The 22133-nt window shown below is 41.2% G+C and overlaps 1 protein-coding gene across 1 annotated transcript in view; it reads right to left on the bottom strand.

Moving 5' to 3' along the window:
- Window positions 1–21: 21 nt before the first annotated feature.
- The window catches only part of LOC111148665 (golgin A5), a 32610-nt gene continuing 10498 nt past the window's right edge, over window positions 22–22133 (bottom strand). Inside the window, exons 5-13 of the mRNA XM_022505432.1 lie at window positions 21432–21555; window positions 17076–17279; window positions 13276–13446; window positions 10708–10836; window positions 8170–8268; window positions 6197–6422; window positions 3582–3687; window positions 1940–2003; window positions 22–639 (exon numbers count right to left, since the gene is read on the bottom strand). Of these exons, the coding sequence (XP_022361140.1) occupies window positions 559–639; window positions 1940–2003; window positions 3582–3687; window positions 6197–6422; window positions 8170–8268; window positions 10708–10836; window positions 13276–13446; window positions 17076–17279; window positions 21432–21555 (1204 nt within the window). The 3' untranslated portion in view covers window positions 22–558. The remainder of the gene's footprint in view (window positions 640–1939; window positions 2004–3581; window positions 3688–6196; window positions 6423–8169; window positions 8269–10707; window positions 10837–13275; window positions 13447–17075; window positions 17280–21431; window positions 21556–22133) is intronic.

Raw genomic sequence — 22133 nt, 5'->3', positions numbered from 1 at the left:
TATTCAATGGGGATGAGAAACTATTATTTTAAAAAAGAAAAACGCACGGTAAATTTTATTTGTGTTTATACAAAAACTTACACCAATCCAGTCTTTAACATGTAAGAAGAAAATCCATATTTGCAAAGCTAAATATAGGAAAATACAAAAGCAGACAGAATTATCAAAAAGAAAACATTTTATTTGTATCACTAAGTACAATTAGTCTCCCTGATTATAACCCATAATGCGTGTCACCTAAAACAGGATGGTCTGTACAGAGGCGAACAAACCCAGCCGGTTTCTGTGTATATGATTATACACTGATCCTCTGACTTCAGAAAAAGCAGAGCTGAGCTTATTAAATTATTGTCTGCCTGTTTTAGAAACTCTTACCATTTGAAGGAAATGAGAGGAAGATTTAGGTAGCAGAGTGCTTGTCTAATAACTTAACGAGTTAAAAGCCTGTAGTGATGAAATAACCATGTGCACCTTTCTCAGCGGTTTTAGGCGACTGGTCCTTCTGCAGATCCCAAGTCCAAAAAAAGACAACCAATCACTGAGGTGACTGGGCTCAGTTCATTTGCCATGGGGTTGGTCATGGTGCATTTCTGGTGTGTAAGTCAACAGAACGATCATGACCCAGAGGTGAAGCAAAGCCTGGAGAAAGAGAAGACAATTTATAGATTAGCCAATAAATCAATCTCCACCAAAGGCTCGCTGTGTCGTACCCTGAGGGCGGAACCGAGTCTTATCTTTGCAGTCCTGAGGCTACAGCTAGCACTGGGTCTGCAACCTTGCGAGGCCTGCCTACCTGTTTACTGAATAAGTAATGAAGAAATAAACATGCAAACAGACGGGCTAAGTGCAAGGGAGGGTAATGGTTTTGAAACCTACACAATCCTCGGTTGAGAACTATCAGAGTTGTTATTGCTCTCATAACACACACGGGTACACATAAATAACCCATCAGGGGATTATAACTCAGAGTAGAGGCCAGGATTGAAACTGCTAGATACACATGAAGTTGGTTGCAAAGGCTTTTTAGAACAGAGTCATGGTTGTATGGTTGGCGTTTTGCAAAAGGGGTGAGCCGTGATTTGGTGAAGAGGAGACGGGAAGACATTCCTGACAGGAATAATGTGTCAGGCTTCAGAGGCTGATTTAAGGTCTAACACAGGATCCACAGGGAGGACTTCCCCCAGCTCCCTCCTGGCAACGCTGACAGCAGGACCGACACCTGGCGCAGGTGTTCCTTATCAGCTCCGACACCGGAATCCACCTGTGTGCCCCTATTCTAAATCCTTCTTGATGCTGTTCAATTTTTTTCTTTTCTTCTCTCCATCCCACAGTTTCTTAAAAACTTTTTATTCAAAGGAGTAACTCTTCCCTCTAGTGGATCACAGAGAAATTTCTACATAAGCTTTTTCTTTTTCAGGAAGACTGCTTGTCTTAATTGAACTCAACTAGATGTCCTTGCTCGGACCAGTTAAAGGGCTTTTTACAGTTAAAGAACACATGAAACAGTATCCCAAACCACGGCGACCATTGTATTAGAGCTAAGAAACCTGGAAGAATGGAAATCAACCTTGAGGTCCTTTCAGAATGCAAAGCAAAACACACGAAAATAATCAAAGAAACTTTACATCGACATAAAAATGAAATCAACTGTTTTGCACCCCATTTTTGTCACTCGAGGGGCTCAGAAGTGGAGGTAAAGAACTGCATTACAGGTCGTTTTACTGTAGGACAAGCCTTTGAGCAATTTATGTTTTAGACATAGTGAACTGTAACTCTACTTGCATCCTTGAGAAAAAAAGTTTTCATGGCCAACAATGAGTTCTATTTTCTTTAAAACTAATTGCTGGACTTTTAGCCAAAATGACCAGCAACTGAAACAAACGTGCTAAAAATCAAGTGTAGCATTATTTTTTCAAATAAGTTTTTCAAATATACTTACCATATATATAATTACAAAAACTCGTGCTATGGGGTATCTTCGGAGAAAAATTCCCAGGCGGATGCTGCGCAAACAGGGGTAGGAGGGAGGAGAGGAGACAGTTACACTCAAAGCACAAATTCCTGGGGTAACAGCTAATGATGCTTTTTAGGATTTCCTGGATAAACTATTAAGGTGACCACCATAAAAGAAAAATCATTTTACAGTAGACTGTTAAGTGATTACTTGAAATAACCACACAGAAACATCACAGTAAACAAATACTTTCTCTATTCTTGGTGGCTTGACTTAAATACAGTCTAGTTCTCTTAATTCTTCAGCTACAACTATAGGGGGAAAACTCTCTAAATAATTCTTCTTTTAGAGACCAAAGAAGTTACATGGAAGAGACAAGGCGAGCAGCAACACATGAACAGGAGGAAGAGTCTGGGTGGCTGACACCTGCACAGCTAATCCGGAAGTTGGTGCACGGACACATGCTCCTTCCTTCCCTCCCTCCTTCCTTCTTTCTTCCTTTCCTCTTTTTCTCCTTTTTCTTTTCTTTTTCCTTCCTTCCTTATTTATTTAAATTATTTTTATTAGCATATAATGCATTATTTGCCCCAGGGGTGCAGATCTGTGACTCATCAGGCTTACACATTGCACAGCACTCACCATCGCACACACCCTCCCCGGACACATGCTTCTAAAAGGCTTAGAACTACGGAGAGGCAACTAAACAATTAACTAAAGAAAATCTGGGAAGAAGATGAAGCCCAGATCTTACTACTCACACCTCTTTGCAACATTTCCCCCTGTCAAGATGGATACACATACAAGGCAAATACTTTCTTCTAGGCCTTTCTGCTTCTTTCACTGCCATCAGCATAATGCCTCGTGTCTAATTTGTCTAAAAATTATTACATATGTTGAATAAATGAATAGTTGAAATAAATGTGCTTAATAATCTGAATGTAACGACTATGGCATCGTTGGCCACATGGCCTCAAGAACCTTAGCAAATCATTCCCTTGATTTTTAACACCACGGCTCTATTCTTACACAAAAAGGTAAGAGATTGCTCTACTTTGCAACAAGTCATTACAATTGTGTTTAATTATAAACACTAAGAGGGCAAAGAGTTTAGTGGATTATTTAAACGTGACGTTTATCAAGGCAAACATACACTGTTAAAACGTTTTCTTTATAAGGTGCATGTCTGCTAGTCTAAAGAAGTTACAAATATACAAAAACATGTATATAGAGGATATGTTGCTTATGTAATATGTGTAAAATATATGTTAACATGAATACTGTGCACTTAAACATAGTGGCATCTTTTATTCTCATCACATGATAAAGTAATGAAAAAAACATTTCAAAAGATGCATTTACATGAGATGGAGATTTTCTCAATGAACTTTAAGACGAGTTTACTACAGAAAGAGGAGAGATGATCAGGGTTAACCACCTTCAGTAAAACACAGGCACTGACGCACCAGATGAAGCAATCTCATGAGATCAAAATACCATGACAGGAAGAGGGAAATATTGCTCTAAATTACCAGCTCTGCCTGATGGGACTCACTGTGACTGAAGCCACCAGAAAATGGTACAAGAGCGGCTGACAATCCATCACTCAATCATTACTGCCCTTGCTTACCTAAACTGGTCAATTGAACTAGCAGCTTTTCGGACTTTTCCGTACATTCCTGCCAGATTTGTTTCTGTATCATTAAAAAGCACAGGAACGTTTCGGAGCCGTGTGCCTGTTTAAACGAGAAAATAATGAATTAGTGTACAAATACCAAAAGCAATGTCCTAACAAAATTATAGTTGAATATATTACTGTATTAGAAATGGAAGAAATTCTCAAAGGCCAACTTTCTAAGCATTACACAAAGAAGGTGAAACCATAAAGACAGATAAATTTGATCATATAAAATATTTAAATTTCTATATCCATAAAAATAAAAATTAAAAAACTAAAAAAATTATTTCCCCATGAAATTAGTAAAAACTAAAGTTTACAAATACCAAATGTTGTCAGGAGTCAATATTAAGGAGCACTTTCTTCCTACGCTAGCAAGAGTGAGGCCAGACACCCTTTCTCCAATGCTGATGACTCCCAGATTGGTATCCCCAGCCTGGACCACCAACTCCAGACTCATCTACTCATCTGTTTTGTTTCCATCTGGATGTCTAACATCATCTCAAGCTCAGCATGCCCAAAACCACGATTCTGACTTTCTGCCCTCCCTGCCAACCTACTCACCCTGCCATTTTCCCCATCTCAGTACATCACAACATTGTTCCATCAACTTGGGCCAAAACCCTTGACTCCTTTCTCTTGAACTCCACATCCAAGCTGCCTACTCACCTTTACAATAACCCCCTCAAGATCTCACTCTGGTTTGAACTGCCATCATCCCTCACACACATTAATATGATGGTTCCTCTCTGGTCCCCCGCCTCCACTCAGCTCTCTGTAATCTATTCTGGACATAGCTGCCAGAGGCATCTTGCCAAAATGCAGTAGTCACCCCTCTCAAGATCCTTCAAAGTTCTCTGAATTCTGCTTTGACTACTCTCCCCCCTCCCTCAGTCTTCTCCAGCTGCACTGGCCTCCTTTCTGTTCCTACAACATGCTGGCATTGCTCCTACCTCTGGGCCTTTGCACCTGCTCTTCTCTTTGCCTGGAAACTCTTCCTGCAGACTTCCCTCTAGTCTACCATCACCTTACCTCCTTTGGGACTTCAATAAAGTGCTTTAATTTGCCTTCTTTGGTATGTGTAATTACTAGTGAGACTGAACACTTTTCTAACCAGAAATACCGTAATTTTCTTCTAGTTTTCCCAGGTTTTGATTTAATACTTGATTCTTCAGTCTAACAGGGATTAATTTTGTGTGCAAATGAAATGAAGATTTAACTTTAAACAAATCCCCCCCCCCAGCTCACCAGCTAGTCTAGCACCACAATGACTCACTGATTCCTGACAGATTGTGTTTAATTCTTATATATTTATTAGGATCTTCTCCTGGGCTATTTTGTCACAGATTAGAATTTTTTTGTTTTCATTTTTTGAAGTAAGCTCTAGGGGCCCCTGGGTGGCTCAGTCAGTTAAGTGTGTGACTCCTGATTTCAGCTCTGGTTGTTAGATCAAGCCCTGCATCGGGCTCCACGCTCAGCAGGGAGTCTGCTGGAGATTCTCTTTCTTTCCCTCCCTCCCTCTTTCTCTCTCCTCTAATAAATAAGTAAATCTTAAAAAAAATTGGATTTATATGAAAAAGTTAAAAACCAATAAAATAGATAATATAAACATATACAGCAAAAAAAGTCTGGAAGGAGATATTCCAAAATGTTATCTGAGGGGAATGGATTATTTGGATGATTTTAATATCTTTTTGGAGATTTCTTTTCATAGCAACCATGTTATTAAAAAACAAACGTAATATAACAAGTTATTTTTTTAAAAACTTAAAAAAACTTTTACTTTTTTAAAGGATTTTATTTATTTGACAGAGAGAGAGACAGCGCACAAGTAGGGGGAGTGGCAGAGGGTGAGGGAGAAGCAGGCTCCCTGCTGAGCAGGGATTCCCAATGTGGGACTCAATCCCAGGACTCTGAGATCATGACCTGAGCTAAGGCAGATGCTTAGCTGACTGAGCCACCCAGGCGCCCCTTAAAAAAACTTTTAATTGAAAGTCAAAGAACTGAGAAATTTACTGAATGACTACTTTGTAGGCTTTATGAAGCTCTAAGATTAAAAACCAGATCTGTTGAAGCTTATACTGAAATCTTTAACATTCTTCTTGATTATGTATTTTGGGAATCTACAGATTTCTCTATTGAAATTATAGAGCATGGATATACTTACAGGACTATTAACTTTAATATTCATAATTACAGACTGGAAGATTTTTACAGCAAATCTTCAAGTTTCCTGAAAACCCCTTACTGCCAAATTATCTACCTTGTCATCAATATCTTGTAGAATGTCCTACGTATTTCAATATGATCACTGTTCCTCAAGTCTCCCTTCTCCAAGTCCCATACTCAGGAGTGGTATATTAATAGCCCACTGTCCCGTTTGCTAAAGATCATGTCAAACGGTACACAGCTCAGGCCTCACATCAGGAGAAAATCAGTGTTTTGCTGGATGGAGCTTCTTTTCAAATAAAAATGGTCTTTCTGTAACTTCTCAAAGTCACACCTCAATTAACAAGGTTGGAAATAAAGGCAATGCAATGTTCTTTTGAAATTCCTTTTTTTGTTACCTTCGCCATTGTCAACTCCAGACATATTAATAGAAGACCCATTGTTGCTACTTCCACTGGCGGAGTTCACCTGCTGCTCAAGGCGCTCCAGCTGGAAGACCAGAGAGTTCTTCTCTGTGCTGAGACTCTCCAGCATGGTCTGCTTCTGGATGAGAGTCTCTGTCAGCTGATGGAGTCGGTTTTCTAACTCAGACTGACTACTGTTGCTCAAAGTTTTATTTGTAAGCTGAAAGGCAAAGTGTTCATAAAATTAGTACATAAAGTAAAAGTCTTACAACACAGAACCTACATTCCTACATATAAAGTGTAGCATTATTCAATTTCTCAAAACTCACTATGGAAGAGATTTTCAAATTGTATTAGTGGGCTGCAAAATCAATTTGGTGGGTCACAACCAGATTTTAATAATAGTAATGGCCTAGAATGGGACAGAGAGTACACAGCACATAGTATATAAGAGTATTGTTTTGTGAAACTTCTGTTTTAGTATTATACTTCTAAGTACATCTGAGTTATTGGGACACAAGGTATACTTTACTTCTCACTGTGGCGTCGTGATCAAAGACATCTGACAGCATAGATCCAAAGGACAGTCTGAACTCGGCCAGGAATCAAAACCCTCCATAACTCAGCAGTTGTGGTGCAGTGCAAAGACCGCAAACTGAGGTTTTAGGTTTTCACCTCTGCTCTGCAATTTTCTAGCTGTCTGACATTGGACAAATTGCTACATCTCTCTGTACATGATATTTAGGGATACTATGACATTCTAGCGAGTATCCGTGCAGTGGTACAGCCCACTGGGGTTTTAATGTGTACTCCCCTGATGACGGATGATTTTGAGCACTGACTTATGTGCGTATTTGGTCACTCGTTTATGGGTTGTTGGTCTGTTTGTTTGGACAATGTATGAAGACGCTGATCTTTTTTTAAAATTGTAAAAATCAACTTCCTGTTATGAGACAAAGATTTTCCTCTGTTCTACTTAGATCAAAAAAAAAAAAAACTTTATGAGCTAACCCCCTAAGATTAATTCTTAATTAACAAAAACAGGACAGAATCTTAGGCTTAGGAGGCACTCAAAAAACATTTAATAAATACAGGAATGTTTAAAGATTAAACCAATTGGTGGTTTATGGTCCTTTCTTTTGACTTTCTGCTAACAAGTCACATTACCACTTGTAAGCACTTCACAAAAGTAGGTGAGGAAAGAATGGAACACTGAAATCAGATGCTCCTAACTCTCAGAAAAACTAAAATATTTTAAAATAGTTTAAATCATGGACTGCTACAAAGTCTGACAACTTAAAAACTAAAATTATTTGCCTTTTTAATGTTTCAAACTATATCATCAGCTAACTAAAAAAAGAATCAATCTTTATGTAAACTAAATGATCAATGAGCTCATTATTTATTATGTCAATAAATATAAGGGATAAAAAACAAAGTGAACATAAGGGAGAAAAGGAAACGCCAGAGTTATAGGATAAGTGGATGCATGATTTTGTCACATTAATGATAAGCGCTGGTAAATCTGGGTGGTGGGCACATGTTATTTCCTAAATTTTACATTTTCAGAGTTAAAAAGAAGTCTTGGTGACTTTACAAAAGACCCATCAATTCTTAACAGGAAGGTATCACTGGATTTTTCTTAGGAAAGAGAAACAGTAATTATTAAACTGGCAGTCAGCACAACCACCACTGAAGTTACAAGATAACGAAATTTTGGGGTAAGTCCCATGTCTTCGGATGGCTGTGGCTACAAGACACTTCTAGATGAAGAAGCCACAGAATACAGCAAACACAGATTAAAATGGCTTTAGATGAAAATTCTGTATCAGACTGAAAGAAACATCTCATTGTTCCAAAAGCAGAATGCCACTGATAATATGAAAAAAGAAGGTCTCTCTATATCCTTTGAAAAAAATTAGCTTTGCGATGTTCTCTTTTCCCAAGTTGTGAACACTCATTCATACCTGATTCCGAAGTTTTTGAATTTCTTCTTCTCGATCTTTAATCCTGCTTTGCAATGTGTTCTTTGTTCGATACAGATCTTCTTCTATGTAGTGGAATTCCTACAAAGTGAGACATGAATAAACAGAAGCTGAATCAGTGCTCCCGATTTCATCCCCAGTATCTGAAACATTCCTGACACACAGGAGGCCCTCAGCCAGCATGTGCCACGTCTATGCGGAATGAACAAATGAGGACCGTTGGAAGGGTCTGATGAACACTACTCCAGCAGGATGTATCAAGTCTTTCCATGGTCACAGGTCTCCACTTTTCTTGGGTAGATATGTAGGGATAGCACCGCTGGATCACGTAAGTGTTATGTCTAACTTATAGGGAAAAAACTCACCCAATTGTTTTCTGAACTGGTTTCAAAATCCGTGCGGCATTTTGCAGCCCGACGGCAATATGGGAGAGGCCCAGTTCTTCCACATCCTTCCCAACATTTGGTATTGTCAGTCTTGGTTAAGTGTAACTATTCACTAGAGACAACCTGGTATCGCGCTGTGGTTCCAATGTGCATTTCTCTAACACTTAATGGTGCTGAGCAGCTCTTCATGTGCTTATTTCTATCAGGCAGTGTTAGAACCTGTTTTGTTCTATCATGGATAAATGAGAAAAAAGAAAGACCTCCGATTCACTAACAACTACACAAATGTGTTGCTGGTTTGTACAATGGATACGATGAGTCGGTGTCAGTTGGAATTTAAGAGCACAGTACATGTCAGGGAAGAAAGAACAATTGCTAAGAATCTTCAAAAGCATTATGCTTAACTGCAGATGAAGTAAGTAAAGGGAGCCGTATGAAGAAGTAAAGACAAGACAGGATCAAACTGCCAGACTCCTTGAGAACATTTAGTTCAACCTGCTCACTTCACAGATGAAAGAAACTGAGATAAGTGAGAGCAGAGAAAATGAGGCAGTAATTAGGAAACGAGAACTGCAATTTATAAGAAGGTCTGCATGATTTCTTTTAAAGCTCTAGGCTAGCATAAAATTTAAGGTTGAAATTACTTAAAATGAATAAGGAGCACTAGAGGACTATTTAATCCCAAGATTAAGCACTTGCACCTAGAACATCCGATGATTAAATAAATAGCCTAGAGCTACATTCAGCTGCGCTCGCCTGTACTGGACTCCATCATTTTAAAAACTGGCCCCGGCAGTGGATGTGGGAAGACCATCTGCCATAAAAATGAAAATTCTCTCACTAACCATCAAGAACATCAAATTTTTGCCTTTCAGTATATAATAGCTCCTTGAATAAATTAAAATGCAATTTCTGGAAGGACAATTTCATAACTAAATTATCTAGGGCAGCCTATAATGTACTCTGCAGGTGGCTACTCGGTCATTTTCTTACCACTCAGGAAACAGATACAGGTGGGACCTTTGTAATAAAAACAAACATTTCTCATAATTGAACCAGTTTCAGAAATGATAAATCCTAATAAAAAAGATCTAAAGAATATAAACACACAAAGCTGAAAATGTTGTTTAAGTGAGGCACTGATCATTATAACAATAGTTTTCTGCAAAATGAAGAGAAAACAGATTTTATTGTGAGGATAAAATAAGATCATGTATACTAAGTGTCTATAATGTCATTATTCAGTAAGTTATAAATGTTACTAACATTAGATTTAAAATCTTGTTCTGAAAATGTGGATGTAAGCATGTTTAGCTGTTTTAATAAGGAAACTATTATGTAAGTATACTAAGTAAAATAATTTGGTTTGGGGAGCAGACAACTGCCAACTGAACAAAGAAATGCAATTTTAAACATGATTTGTAAGAACAGTCTATAAATATTTCTTCTCAAATAGAAAGATCAGTCTATTACCACACTAATGTTGTATTTATATTTCTATTAGATAATATTACTGTTGTTCTTAGAAAGTACAAATGTAGTAAAATGTGAAAGTCAACAGATGTTTTTAAGTTTTCCATACATACACACTGTAATGAGGAGATATAATAAAACACAGACAAGGTAGCAGCAAGGAGTCTGGGCCAGGCCTTCTGGGTTCTAGTCTATTCTCTGGTTAACTGTGTGAGATTAGGCAAGTCCCATAACCATTCTGTGGGTCTATTTCTTATCTGTGAATTAAACAGTGAGGGGGTGGGTGGTAACAAGACAGTAGAGGACTAGAAGGTCCCCTTTACCATCACGACTCCATACCCATTCTGCAAGAACTTCAGTAAGTTGCTTCACTGGAGTCTCCTCAGAGAACCACCAGCAAAGCGTCTTCCTTGGTAACTGTCCAGCTAAAATCCTTACCTGCGGGGTGCCTGGGTGGCTCAGTCGGTTAAGCATCTGATCATGGTCCCCGTGTCCTGAGATCGAACCCCACGCTGGGCTCCCTGCTCAGTGGGGAGTCTGCTTCTCCCTCTGCCCCTCTTCCCACTCATGCTCTCTCACTGGGGTGCATGCTCGCTCTCTCTCAAGTAAATAAATAAAACCTTTAAAAACAAACAAACAAACAAACAAACAGGATCATTACCTGCTTCTGTCGCTCTAACTCGGCCTCCAGCTCCTGTTTCGAGGCTTTCTGCCCAGCTATTTGGTCTTGCAGCTCCTGTAACTGTTCTCTTGCTGATTCTGCTTCGCTAACCTGCTGTGCCTCCACATCCTGAAATGACGAGCCCCACATGTGAAAGCAGTAATCAACTGTTCACTTCGACATCTTTCAAGTACTCCCACTGTGCCATGAACTGGGCTCAGGAGGCACCAGAGGGATGGGGACAAGTGAGACATGGCCTCAGCCTGGAAGGGGGCATGTAAGCAGCCACTTAACTGTACTCCACAGCCCACAGTGAGAGAAACGGACGGATCCTAGAGCCGCCACAGCGCAGGAAGCCCAGGGCTGGATGAGGATGTCCGCAGCGGCTGGGACAGTACAGCTCTAACCGAAAGCTAACAATTTCCAAAGGAACAGAAACATAACATCCGTAAGATGGCCCCTGGAATGGCAGGTTATAGTTTGTACGCGTGGGCGTCCAGTAGCAATGTAACTTCTCTCTCATCTCACCTGAGGTTAGCCTCTTTTTTCATTGTTTAGCTTTATTACCATTATCTGTTCTTTTATCTTTCTCTATTTCTTACTTCTTCACTTAGGGTCATTATTCTCACTTCTTCAAACTCAAAACCACCTTCTAGATTTCCTGGGGAATTTACTAGTGGCAAAGAACATGACTCTAGGTTTCTGTATTTACCCCTGTACGGGTTAACCAGGTGTCTGTCCATACAGTGCTATAAGAGATTAAAATCAGCATCTTAATTTGCTTTTTATCTTTTGGCACAGTCTTTTTATATTCATCTATGCAAACTTTGGCACTTCACATACTGTTTGAAAGAACAGGGGATTAATGATAGGCCCAGATAAGAACACCAGCATGCTACTCTAGTTACACAGCCTCGTGGATTTAGAGGAAAGCAACAAGAAGTACAATTATTTCCCCCTCTCCTTGAGTTTCTGGGGTTAGTAGCAGGTACTCTAATCTTTGTCATCAAGTTGACTTAATCAGATGAACTCCTGAGAGGCAGACAGTATGAGCAGTGGGTAGTTAACACATATTCTGGAAAAAAACAAAACAAAACACGTGTTCTGGAATCAGACAGACTAAGGTTCTAATCCTGTTACTTTTCTAGTTATAGGAAGCGACTTTCCTTCTCTGTGACTGAATTTCTTCAAACTGTAAAATGAGAATATACCATCTTCCTTGGGGGATTACAGCAGGGAATCAATGGAAGGCTGACGCTGAGAGGTTAGTGCAATGCCTGTCCAGAAAGTTCTTAGCTATTACAGGCATTAACAATTCTCCCATGTTGCTAGATATACCATAATCCTTACTGTAGATTTTATAAGCTTCTTGAGAAATGCTCAATGTCCTCAATGATGCTGGGGTAAGGATATTAAATAAAACGAGTCATATTTTTTATAATCTCACCCAAATACACATATAATAAATAAGACAAGGTATAAACAGGATTAGCATCTACTCAGTTTCTAGGTTCACAGGACTGAAGTCTTTGGAATTCAAAATTAATTAAAGAAAAAAAAAATCCAGCCATACAGACTACAAGGACGATAAGCCTTGATCAGCTCTTGTACTCTGCTAATAAGAAGTCCAGAAGTGACACTAGCTACTATTTGTTGAGGGCCTGATGCATGTCAGGAACAATGCTCGGCCCTCTGACACGTACCTTTATCCACAGGAGAACCTGTGTTTATCTCCACTTTATGGATGAGAAAACTAAGGCTCCATGAGGTGAAGCGTCTCGTGCAGGTAACAGATCTACTAAGTGCCAAAGACGGGACACCTCTATCCAAATCTGGTATTCAAGCCCACACTCTAGGTAAGAAACCCTGGCCTTACAACTTCCACACTTTCCTCTTGTAGGTCCTGCCCATCTTACGAACCAATAGTTTGCTGAGTTAATGCGTGGATGAATATTCTTCGCAAAATGTTTTTCTTTTAAAGAAGGCTTATCAGCCCACACCTTGTCCTCCCTCATTCTCAGAGGCTCCTCCTATAATATTTATATCAGAGGCTCCATGTTTAATCTAAACAAAAGGTCCAACTTACTTTTGGATTAAAAACAGCAATTACCCATAAACTACAAATCATAAAATTTCTCGTGAAAGTATAATTAAGGGACTGTCTCTGTGTCCATTCCAGTATCAGAAAATGTCCCAGTTTTATAGACAAGCCCAGATCTCAACTGTTTTTTAACCACTAGATTATAAGATCCATAAATATGAAGACTCTGTCTGGATCCTTGTTGTAACCCTGAGCCCACAAGATGACTGGCATATGGTGGGCGTAAGGTTAGAATTTAATGATCTCATCTAGTTACCTCTGTTTGTTATTCCCAGGACTTCACTGTCCCTCGATGGACAGGAAACCGATCGCCTTAGATGCATTACTACACGGCGACCACTATTCCCACACCAGTTCCACACACCCTCTCACTGACACACTTCTCCCAAAATACAGACCACCGCCGCTCACCTGCAGATCACTGGGGTCAGTGGCTGTCTGTGCTGCGGAGCCATACTCGATCTTACCTGTAATTCGGATCTCAGCTGATGTATCTGGCCCATCAGCTTCTGTATTTCCTCCTTCTGCATCTCCTTTTCGTGCCGAAGTTCTTCCAGCTCCATGCTGTTAGCAGTACTGCTGTCGAGGCCTTCAAAACCAGATCCTTCCTTTAAGCTGTTAATCAATTTTTCTTTAGACTATTATAAAAAAAGAAGTATCTTTAAGCAAAACAGACATTAGCTTGTATATGGAATACTATCAATATTACACCAACTAAGCCACTACAGAAATAGTCCAATTACGTTCTCCATCAAAGAAAGCCCACATTGAGATAAGAACTCAGCAGGGCCTTGCTGTACACCGTCCTTGGATTTTAGTCCCCAGGACCACGTGACTGTTGAAAGCTTGTCATTAACAAGATTTCCCTTGTACTTTCTTCTCATCCTTTCTCATGCTTTTGATCTCCATCACATGCTACTCAGCAAATATTTACGGAGCACCTACAATGGGTTTGGCACTCTGCTCAGAGTCCCATGCAATGAAGAGGTCTCTCATTTGGGATGGTACCCTCTGCCTTATAAACTAAAAAGGAAGTTACAAATATCCAGTATAAGGCAATAAACAAGTTGAGAGGCACATCTGCTAAGATTACTTGCAGGGTTCCAAGGAGAAACCACATACTGGGGAAGAGAAGGCTTTACTTGAAAGCAGCAGTTACGCTGATCCTGAAAAATGGCTAGGATTTTATTTTTATTTTTTTATTACCTTTTTTTAAAGATTTATTTTATTTATTTATTTGACAGAGAGAGATCACAAATAGGCAGAAAGGCAGCACAGAGAGAGGGGGAAGCAGGCTCCCCGCCGAGCATAGAGCCTGGTGCGGGGCTCCATCCCAGGACCCTGGGATCATGACCCGAGCTGAAGGCAGAGGCCTTACCCTACTGAGTCACCCTGGAGCCCCAATGGCTAGGATTTTAACAGGTGTGGAGAGAACAGGACAAAACATAATAATGCAAAAGCATTAGGGCGTACAAGAAAGTATTGTTGAGATGTGCTCGGACAGGATCTTAGAGCCAACCTGGGGGGCTTCAGATGCCAGGCTAAAATGTTTGACTTTTATCTGGTGGGCTAAAACAAACAACTAAAAAGTAGACTGGGAAGTGACATGACCAGAGATCCATTTTAGGAGGGTTAATCTGGCAGTGTATCAAACAGGGGTTCACAAACTATGGCTGGTGGGCCAGATCTGGCCTGTGGCCTCTTTGTATACAGCCCACCAGCTAAACATGATTTTTACATGTTTAGAGGGTGATTAAAAAAAAAAAAAAGACAAAGAGTATACGATGAAGACCACATAGAACCTGCAAAGCCTATAATATATACTATTTGGCCCTTTACAGTAAAAGTTTGCTGAGCACTGGTGGAAAGGATGAATTCAAAGAAGAGATTCGATGTGGGAGGACCAGTTTAAGAAGTGCTGTAATTATAAGGGCCATCAGCTCTTCCGCCTTCAATATGAGGATCTGAGAGGCGCTCTCCTCCATCAAAAATAGTTTTTCTTTTCATGTGGTAGAATTATGGGTGACTTCTTCAAAGTTCTCCGTATTTTTCATATTTCTATAACACACATAATTTTCTCTCTCTGCTCCCCAACATAGTAAAGGTCCAGCCCCCTGTGATGAGCTTCAAGCCTCTACTTCTGATTGCCTTCCTGAAACTTCCACCTCGGTGTCACATCAGTCCTACAAACTCATTGTCACTTGTCCAAACGCCCATCGGCGCGAGCCTGTTCTCCTTCCTGGTCTCTGCTGCACTACACTACGCCCCGTGTATCGCTCATGGGCTCCGGAAACGAGTCCTCCTAAGGTCCACTTGCAGTTCCCCTTCCTCCAGCTGAATCCCTAAGTCGCACACACCCCACCTCCGACCTATCCCATCTGCCACCCTCACTGCCACAAACTAGACCTTGTCCTTGTCACTTCTCACCATTAATTCCGATACGCTCCTCTGTACCATCCCCCTCTTACCACTCCATCCTCACCCGTCAATGTCCACAGAGGCTTACTGAGCACCTCCCGAGGGCCCTGCCTAGTGCCAACTCTCCCCCTGCTCAGTCTCTCACCTCTCCTCACTACCATTGCCTAGGAGATAAAAATCAAAACTCCTCTGTGCAGGATGTGAGGCGCTCCATGGTCTCTGGCTTCTGCCCCTCACTGCGTTTTCTCCCCCCGCCCCGGCCCCCAATTGATCCCTAAGCCTGCATGCTCCAGCGGAAGAACCAGCTGGTGTCCAGTAAAGATGTCATGCTCCCTCAGACACCCCTTGCTCTGGGACAGCCATTCTGACTGAAATCTCTTCCCTACCATGAGCCTTCCCACCCATGCTGCAAGTTCCTTTTTACACCGTGTCATCCGGTCATCCCTGACGTCCCCTCACAGATTTTAAGGGCTTACTGCATCAAAAACTTCGTCACATCGAGTACCTCGGTGTCCCTCTGCTAACTGAATGCTCCTTACAGAAAGAAAACACAGCCCAGCATCTATCATAATGCCTCATGGATAGTTAGGTGCTCAGTAATAAATCAGAGTGACACGGCAGAAGCAATCGGAAAGAACCGTCTGGAGGAATGGATATGCTGTCTCATGGATGTGGAATCAAAACGGTATCATGGCTCAAGCTCTATTGCCTGGGAAGAAGGTGTCGTATTTATGGAAATTGGAGAATGAACAAGAAGCTAGGGGGAGAGGGGCACATCCCACATAGAGAAGCCTGGTAGGCATTTAGAAAATGGGGTCAGGAAGTGAGGCTGGGAGACACACTTAAGTGACATCGAGGTGACAGACAGAAGCGGAGTGAGTACAGGATAACACCACCTAAGAAGCAGTGAGGGGGGTGGGGCCTGATTTTGAAAGGACTCTTCGTCTCTGGAGACTCAGGAGTGAGAGAGGACAGGGAGAGAAGGCAGCTCGAGTGGGACCAGAGGCAGGAGTTTAAGGCAGCAGGACTAATGGTGTCCAGTGCTCTACCCCAATCAAAGTGGATGGAAATTAAGAAAAGGAAGAAAATATGTATTCAGGTCATTAAAGATATCTAGGAAGACAGTTTCAGAAATGTATCAGGGACAGAAATTACACGAAGGAGTTAACAGCTCTAAAATAAAGACGGCATATTTACGATAATTCTAATAAGTCTGATACTGAAGAAAACAACAGGGAAATGGATCCAAGTGGTCAAAAAAGACAAAGGGTTGCTTTCTCCTTAAGCAGGAGTTTCAGGACCTAGTCTTTGATCTTCCACCAAGCAACCGTATGCTCTTGAGTAAGCTGAGCCAGAAAAAGGCAGCAGAAAGGAAGAAACGGAGACAGGACAGACTTAGGAGGAAGAGCTTCCATACAGCAGACGAGGAACCAGCGCACAGGCTAGAAAACCCTCCTAGAGAAAGATGAATGGATACCTTTCCTTCAGGAGGCAAAGGACAGAGAAGCCGAGGACTACATGAGGTGACACGGGGGAAGCTGGGTGAGGCCAAGACCACGGGCTCTGAAAAACTCAATGGGGGATCTGCCAGGAAGAGTAAAATGGCTGCCTAATGACAAACGTCGATATTGCCATGTTTAAGGTGACAGGTGAAGACCTGCACCAGGCCGTGGCAGAATGAATTGTCAATAAAAAGAAAGAAAGGCGGTAGGAACAAGGGCCATTTCGGTGCAGGAAGTCACCTGAAGTGAGCCAACCCGGGCGAACACGAGTAAATCCTTCCGCAGATCTAGCTCCAAAAGCGTCTCCAACCTGGCAGATCTTAACATCCAAGACATTTCCTGCCTACCTGGAGGATTCTAGTAGCTTTTTGCTTGTAGTCAGTCAGCTCCTGCTTGGAGGACTCCAAGCCGGCCTTGCACACTTTGACTTGCTGCTGCAGCTCCTCAACCCTCCTCTTCTCCTCCGCGCATTTTCTTTCTGCCAGAGTGACTGCTTCGGCCAAATTCTGACGTTCTACTTCCATCTTGTTTAGGCGCGCTGCAAACTCACTCTGTGACAAATTTTTATATCATCTTTAGATCACGTCCTCTGAAATATATCTTACCAACCATCCAATCAGCTGTCTTATAGGATTTTTTTTTTTTTTTTAGTTCAGCCCAACAACATAACAAGGAGGCTAAAAAATTAAACAAAACACCTCATTTTTTAGGAACTGAAGACTAGGGACTCGAAGGTTGTTGGCTCCCAAACATGGCAATGCATCAGAATCGATTAGAAGGTTATATTTATTTTTTCTTTTTTTAAAAGATTTTATTTATTTATTTTGAGTGACAGAGAGCACAGAGGGAGACGGAGAGGGAAAAGCAGACTCCCTGCTGAGCAGGGAGCCCAATGTAGGGCTCGATCCCAGGACCCTGGGAGCATGACCTGAGCCAAAGGCAGACACTTAACCGACTGAGCCATGCAGATGCCCCAATTAAGGAGTTTTAAACAAATACCACCACCCAAAGCCTTCCCTAGGCTTACTGACTTGGAATTTCCAAGATGATGCTTGGAGGGGCACCTGGGTGGCTCAGTGGTTAAAGCCTCTGCCTTTGGCTCAGGTCGTGGTCCCGGGGTCCTGGGATCGAGCCTCACGTCAGGCTCTCTGCTCAGCGGGGAGCCTGCCTCCTCCTCCTCTCTCTCTCTGCCTGCCTCTCTGCCTACTTGTGATCTGTCTGTCAAATAAATAAAAATCTTAAAAAAAAAAAAAAGATGATGCTTGGAAATGGAAATCTGTTTAAGATATTTCAAAGGTGAATCTGGTCAGCCTGATACAAGCCGATCAATCAATAAAACAGCAAGTCTATCAGAAAGCAAATGAAGGGGCACCTGGATGGCTCAGTCAGTTAAGCATCTGACTTGTGGTTTCAACTCAGGTCACAATCTCAGGGTCAGGAGTTCAAGCCCCACATCAGGCACTGCGCTCAGCTCGCAGTCTGCTTAAGTCTCTCACTCTCAAATAAACAGAATAAATATTTAAAAAAAAAAAAAAAGCAAACCGAATAGATAAGTAAACAGCTACATCTTTTTTAATAGCATGGTTAACATTTTCCTTCTATTTCAAATTTTCTAGTTAACTATTAAATATAATTATTTTAGCTTAAGAAACTTCCAAAGCACATTCTAGAAAAACACATGCCTATCACTTACTAGCCTATCTAGTTCTGAGATTTTATTTTACTTTTATTCTCAAAAGTTCCCATCACCAGAACACTCAGGTGAGGCAGAAGTCTGAAAGCATTTACAGTTCACACACCAATAGCTAAAGCCACAAACCTTTGATCCAATATTAACTCTTGTTTTAAATAAAAAGAGCAAGAGGACTACGCTAATCTCTACTAAACACGTGAAATGTGCCTATTGCAACTAAGAATTGAATTTTTCTGTTTATTAACTTTAATTTTTGCTAATTCACTTTAATTAAACATAAAAAAACTTAGTTCAATTAATAATAGGTTCATTGGGATATAATTCACACACCATAGAATTCACCCTTCTACGGTGTACAGTTCAGTGGTTTGCCCTGTATTCAGAGTTAATTGTACACCCATTACCACTACCTAATATCAGTACATTTTCACCCCAAAGGGAGATCCTCTAACCACTTCTCCGTTCCTTCTAGCCCCTGGCAATGATGAATCTATTTTCCTCTGTAGATCTATTACGGACACTTCATGTAAGTGAAATCATCTAATAACGTGGCCTTTGGTGGACGCCTTCTTTCACTTAACGTCTTACAGGTTCGTCCATGTTGTAGCATGAATCAGGACTTCTTTCCTTTTTATGCCTGAATGGTATCTCCTTGTATGCATATAGCACACTTTGTTTACCCATTCAGCAACTGAAGGATACGTGTATTATTTCCAGTCTGGGGCTATTGTGAATAATGCTGCTGTGAATATCTGTGTACAATTTTCTGTGTGGGCAGATATTTTCAATTCTCTTGGGTACACACCTAAGACAGAACTGCTACACCATATGGTGTACTCTATGCCTAAATTTTGAGGCACTGTTAGTGGAAAACACTTCTGAGTATGTTTAGAACAACTGGGCATGTGAATTACTTTTTTACCTACCAAATTTATGAAATCTAAATATAGACCAAGTATTATGTAAGAAAATTTATGACTGGGTGCCTGGGTGGCTCAGTCGTTAAGTGGCTGCCTTCGGCACAGGTCATGATCCCAGGGTCCTGGGATTGAGGCTCATATCTTGCTCCCTGCTTGATGGGAAGCCTGCTTCTCCCTCTCCTCCTGCTCCCCCTGCTTGTGTTCCCTCTCTCACTGCATCTCTCGCTGTCAAATAAATAAAATCTTTAAAAAAAGAAAAAGAAAATTTATGACTGAATTAATTACAAAATATACCATATTTTAAAGAAGCAGTTGCAAAAAAGAATGTAAAATATCTCATTAATGATTTTTATTATTAACTATATGTTGAAATTATAGTACTTTGATTTTTGTTGTTGTTTTTAAGTAGGCTCCATGCCTAACATGGAGCCCAACGCAGGGCTTGAACTCACAACCCTAAGATTAAGACCTAAGCTGAGATCAAGAGTCAGACGCTTAACTGACTGAGCCACTCAGGTGCCCCGAAATGATAGTACCTTGGATATACTATGATAAATAAATACATCCATTAGATTTCCAAAAAGCCCACACGAGCTGATAGTTACTTTCAGGAATAAACTGTTTTCACCTGTTGAAAAGAGAGTATGAACCAGTGGTTCACTGGCCAACAGACACATCTGTGAATCTTATGGAACTCAAACACCACCGCTTACACCGACCTCACGCTGTGGGACTAGCCTCCCTGGGAGTAGAGACCTGGCATCAAAAAATATTAAAAGCTCCACAAGTGATTCTAATGTGTAGACAGGGATAAGAATCACTAAACTAGATGCAAAAGAATTCATTTAAGACTAAAACTCTAGGGGCGCCTGGGTGGCTCATTGGGTTAAAGCCTCTGCCTTCGGCTCAGGTCATGATCCCGGGGTCCTGGGGTCCTGGGATCGAGCCCCGCATCGGGCTCTCTGCTCGGCAGGGAGCCTGCTTCCTCCTCTCTCTCTCTCTGCCTGCCTCTCTGCCTACTTGTGATCTCTCTCTGTCAAATAAATAAAATCTTAAAAAAAAAAAAAAGACTAAAACGCTACATATATTACATACAATTTTCTCTAGAAATAGATGAATCAGATTAAGCTGGAATGAGAAAAAGCTTACATAAGAAATAAACATGGCTCACATCAGTTTTTTTCCGCTCATCTGGCAAAGTACTTTATTCAAAAGTTTTTCAGCACCATCTAGTTTTAAGAAAGAGGCCCCAACCCCTGGGTGCCTCAGTGGGTTAAAGCCTCTGCCTTCGGCTCAGGTCAAGATCCCAGGGTCCTGGGATCGAGCCCTGTATTGGGCTCTCTGCTCGGCAGGGCGCCTGCTTCCTCTTCTCTCTCCGCTTGCCTCTCTGCCCACTTGTGATCTCTGTCTCTGTCAAATAAATAAATAAAATCTTAAAAAAAAAAAAAAGAAGGCCCAAATCAGCTTTTTCTTTTTTTTTTTTTAAAGATTTTATTTATTTATCTGACAGCGAGAGAGCGATCACAAGTAGTCAGAGAGGCAGGCAGAGAGAGAGGAGGAAGCAGGCTCCCTGCCGGGCAGAGAGCCCGATTCGGGGCTCGATCCCAGGACCCTGAGAACATGACCTGAGCCGAAGGCAGAGACTTAACCCACTGAGCCACCCGGGTGCCCCCCAAATCAGCTTTTCATCAAATAATGGTAATGTTGGCTGCACAACAAAATAAAGTGAAAAAAAAAATCTATCTCTACTGAATATTAACTACTTTAAGTGTATTCCTTTCTTAAAGGGGTGCTGAGGGGCTGCTCTAGGACCACTGCCCAACCCGTGCACCACCCCTTCAAAGACCGTCTCAGAAGAAAAGTGCCCACGCTTCCTGCCAATGCCTTGTGAATGGATCACAGAGGATGTTGAAATTTATTTTCACTGCAATCCAACACATAAGGTTAAGTAAATTTAGCAAGTTATCAGGCTAACTTTTCAAATACTTAGTTGTTGTCACAGAAACAGATTTTTCTGAGAACGTGCTGCAGGATTTTATCACAGACTAACTGTGTTCTAAGACAGCAGAAAGGCATCGCTCCTTTCTAACCTGCATCTGTTTGCAGCTCTCCTGCTCTCTCTTCCGGGCAGCGTCTGCCTCATGCAGTCTCTCCTGAAGGGTGTGCAGGGCTTGGTTCTGCAGGCTGCTGCCTTCGCTGTGATCCTGCATTATTCTACAAGAAAAGGCATCACTTGAAAGGACTTATTGCCACCGTGTCCAAGTGAGAAGGTGCAATGACTTTCAAGGCATCAGCTTGATGGCACAAAAGAGATGATTTGACCAGGGTGCTGAGGTGGCGTGGTCGGCTGGGCATCTGACTCCTGGTTTCGGCTCAGGTCACGATCTCAGGGTCGTGATACTGAGCCCCGTGTTGGGCTCCATGGTCAGCACGGAGTCTGCTTGAGATTCTCTCTCCCCATCTCCCTCTGCTGCCCCTTCCCCCACCCCTCTCTCCCTAAAATTAAAAAAAAAAAAAAATTTTTAAAAAAAAAAAAGATGGTTTGACTAAAATATTCTTAAAGAAATCTTTTCGCTTTTTAAAGGAACGTAACCTATATTTTTAGGCATCCAAATAGAAGCAAAGACCACATATCATTATATGCCCAAAAAAGTTAAGGACACTATATTCTTCAAATATTTTGAAATTCAGATCTTGCTAACAACGCATCTCAAGATTCAAGTAATAAATCAACTTGTAATCACGCACATTTACAACATTACCAAAAGCTAAATTATCCCTCCCTAAATTTC

The sequence above is a fragment of the Enhydra lutris genome, unplaced genomic scaffold (genome assembly GCF_002288905.1).
Source record: "Enhydra lutris kenyoni isolate GAN:26980312 unplaced genomic scaffold, ASM228890v2 scaffoldscaffold20, whole genome shotgun sequence".
Lineage (NCBI taxonomy): Eukaryota > Metazoa > Chordata > Mammalia > Carnivora > Mustelidae > Enhydra > Enhydra lutris.
The sequence above is the reverse complement of the archived record's forward strand: the minus strand, read 5'-3'. Positions and strand labels throughout refer to the sequence as shown.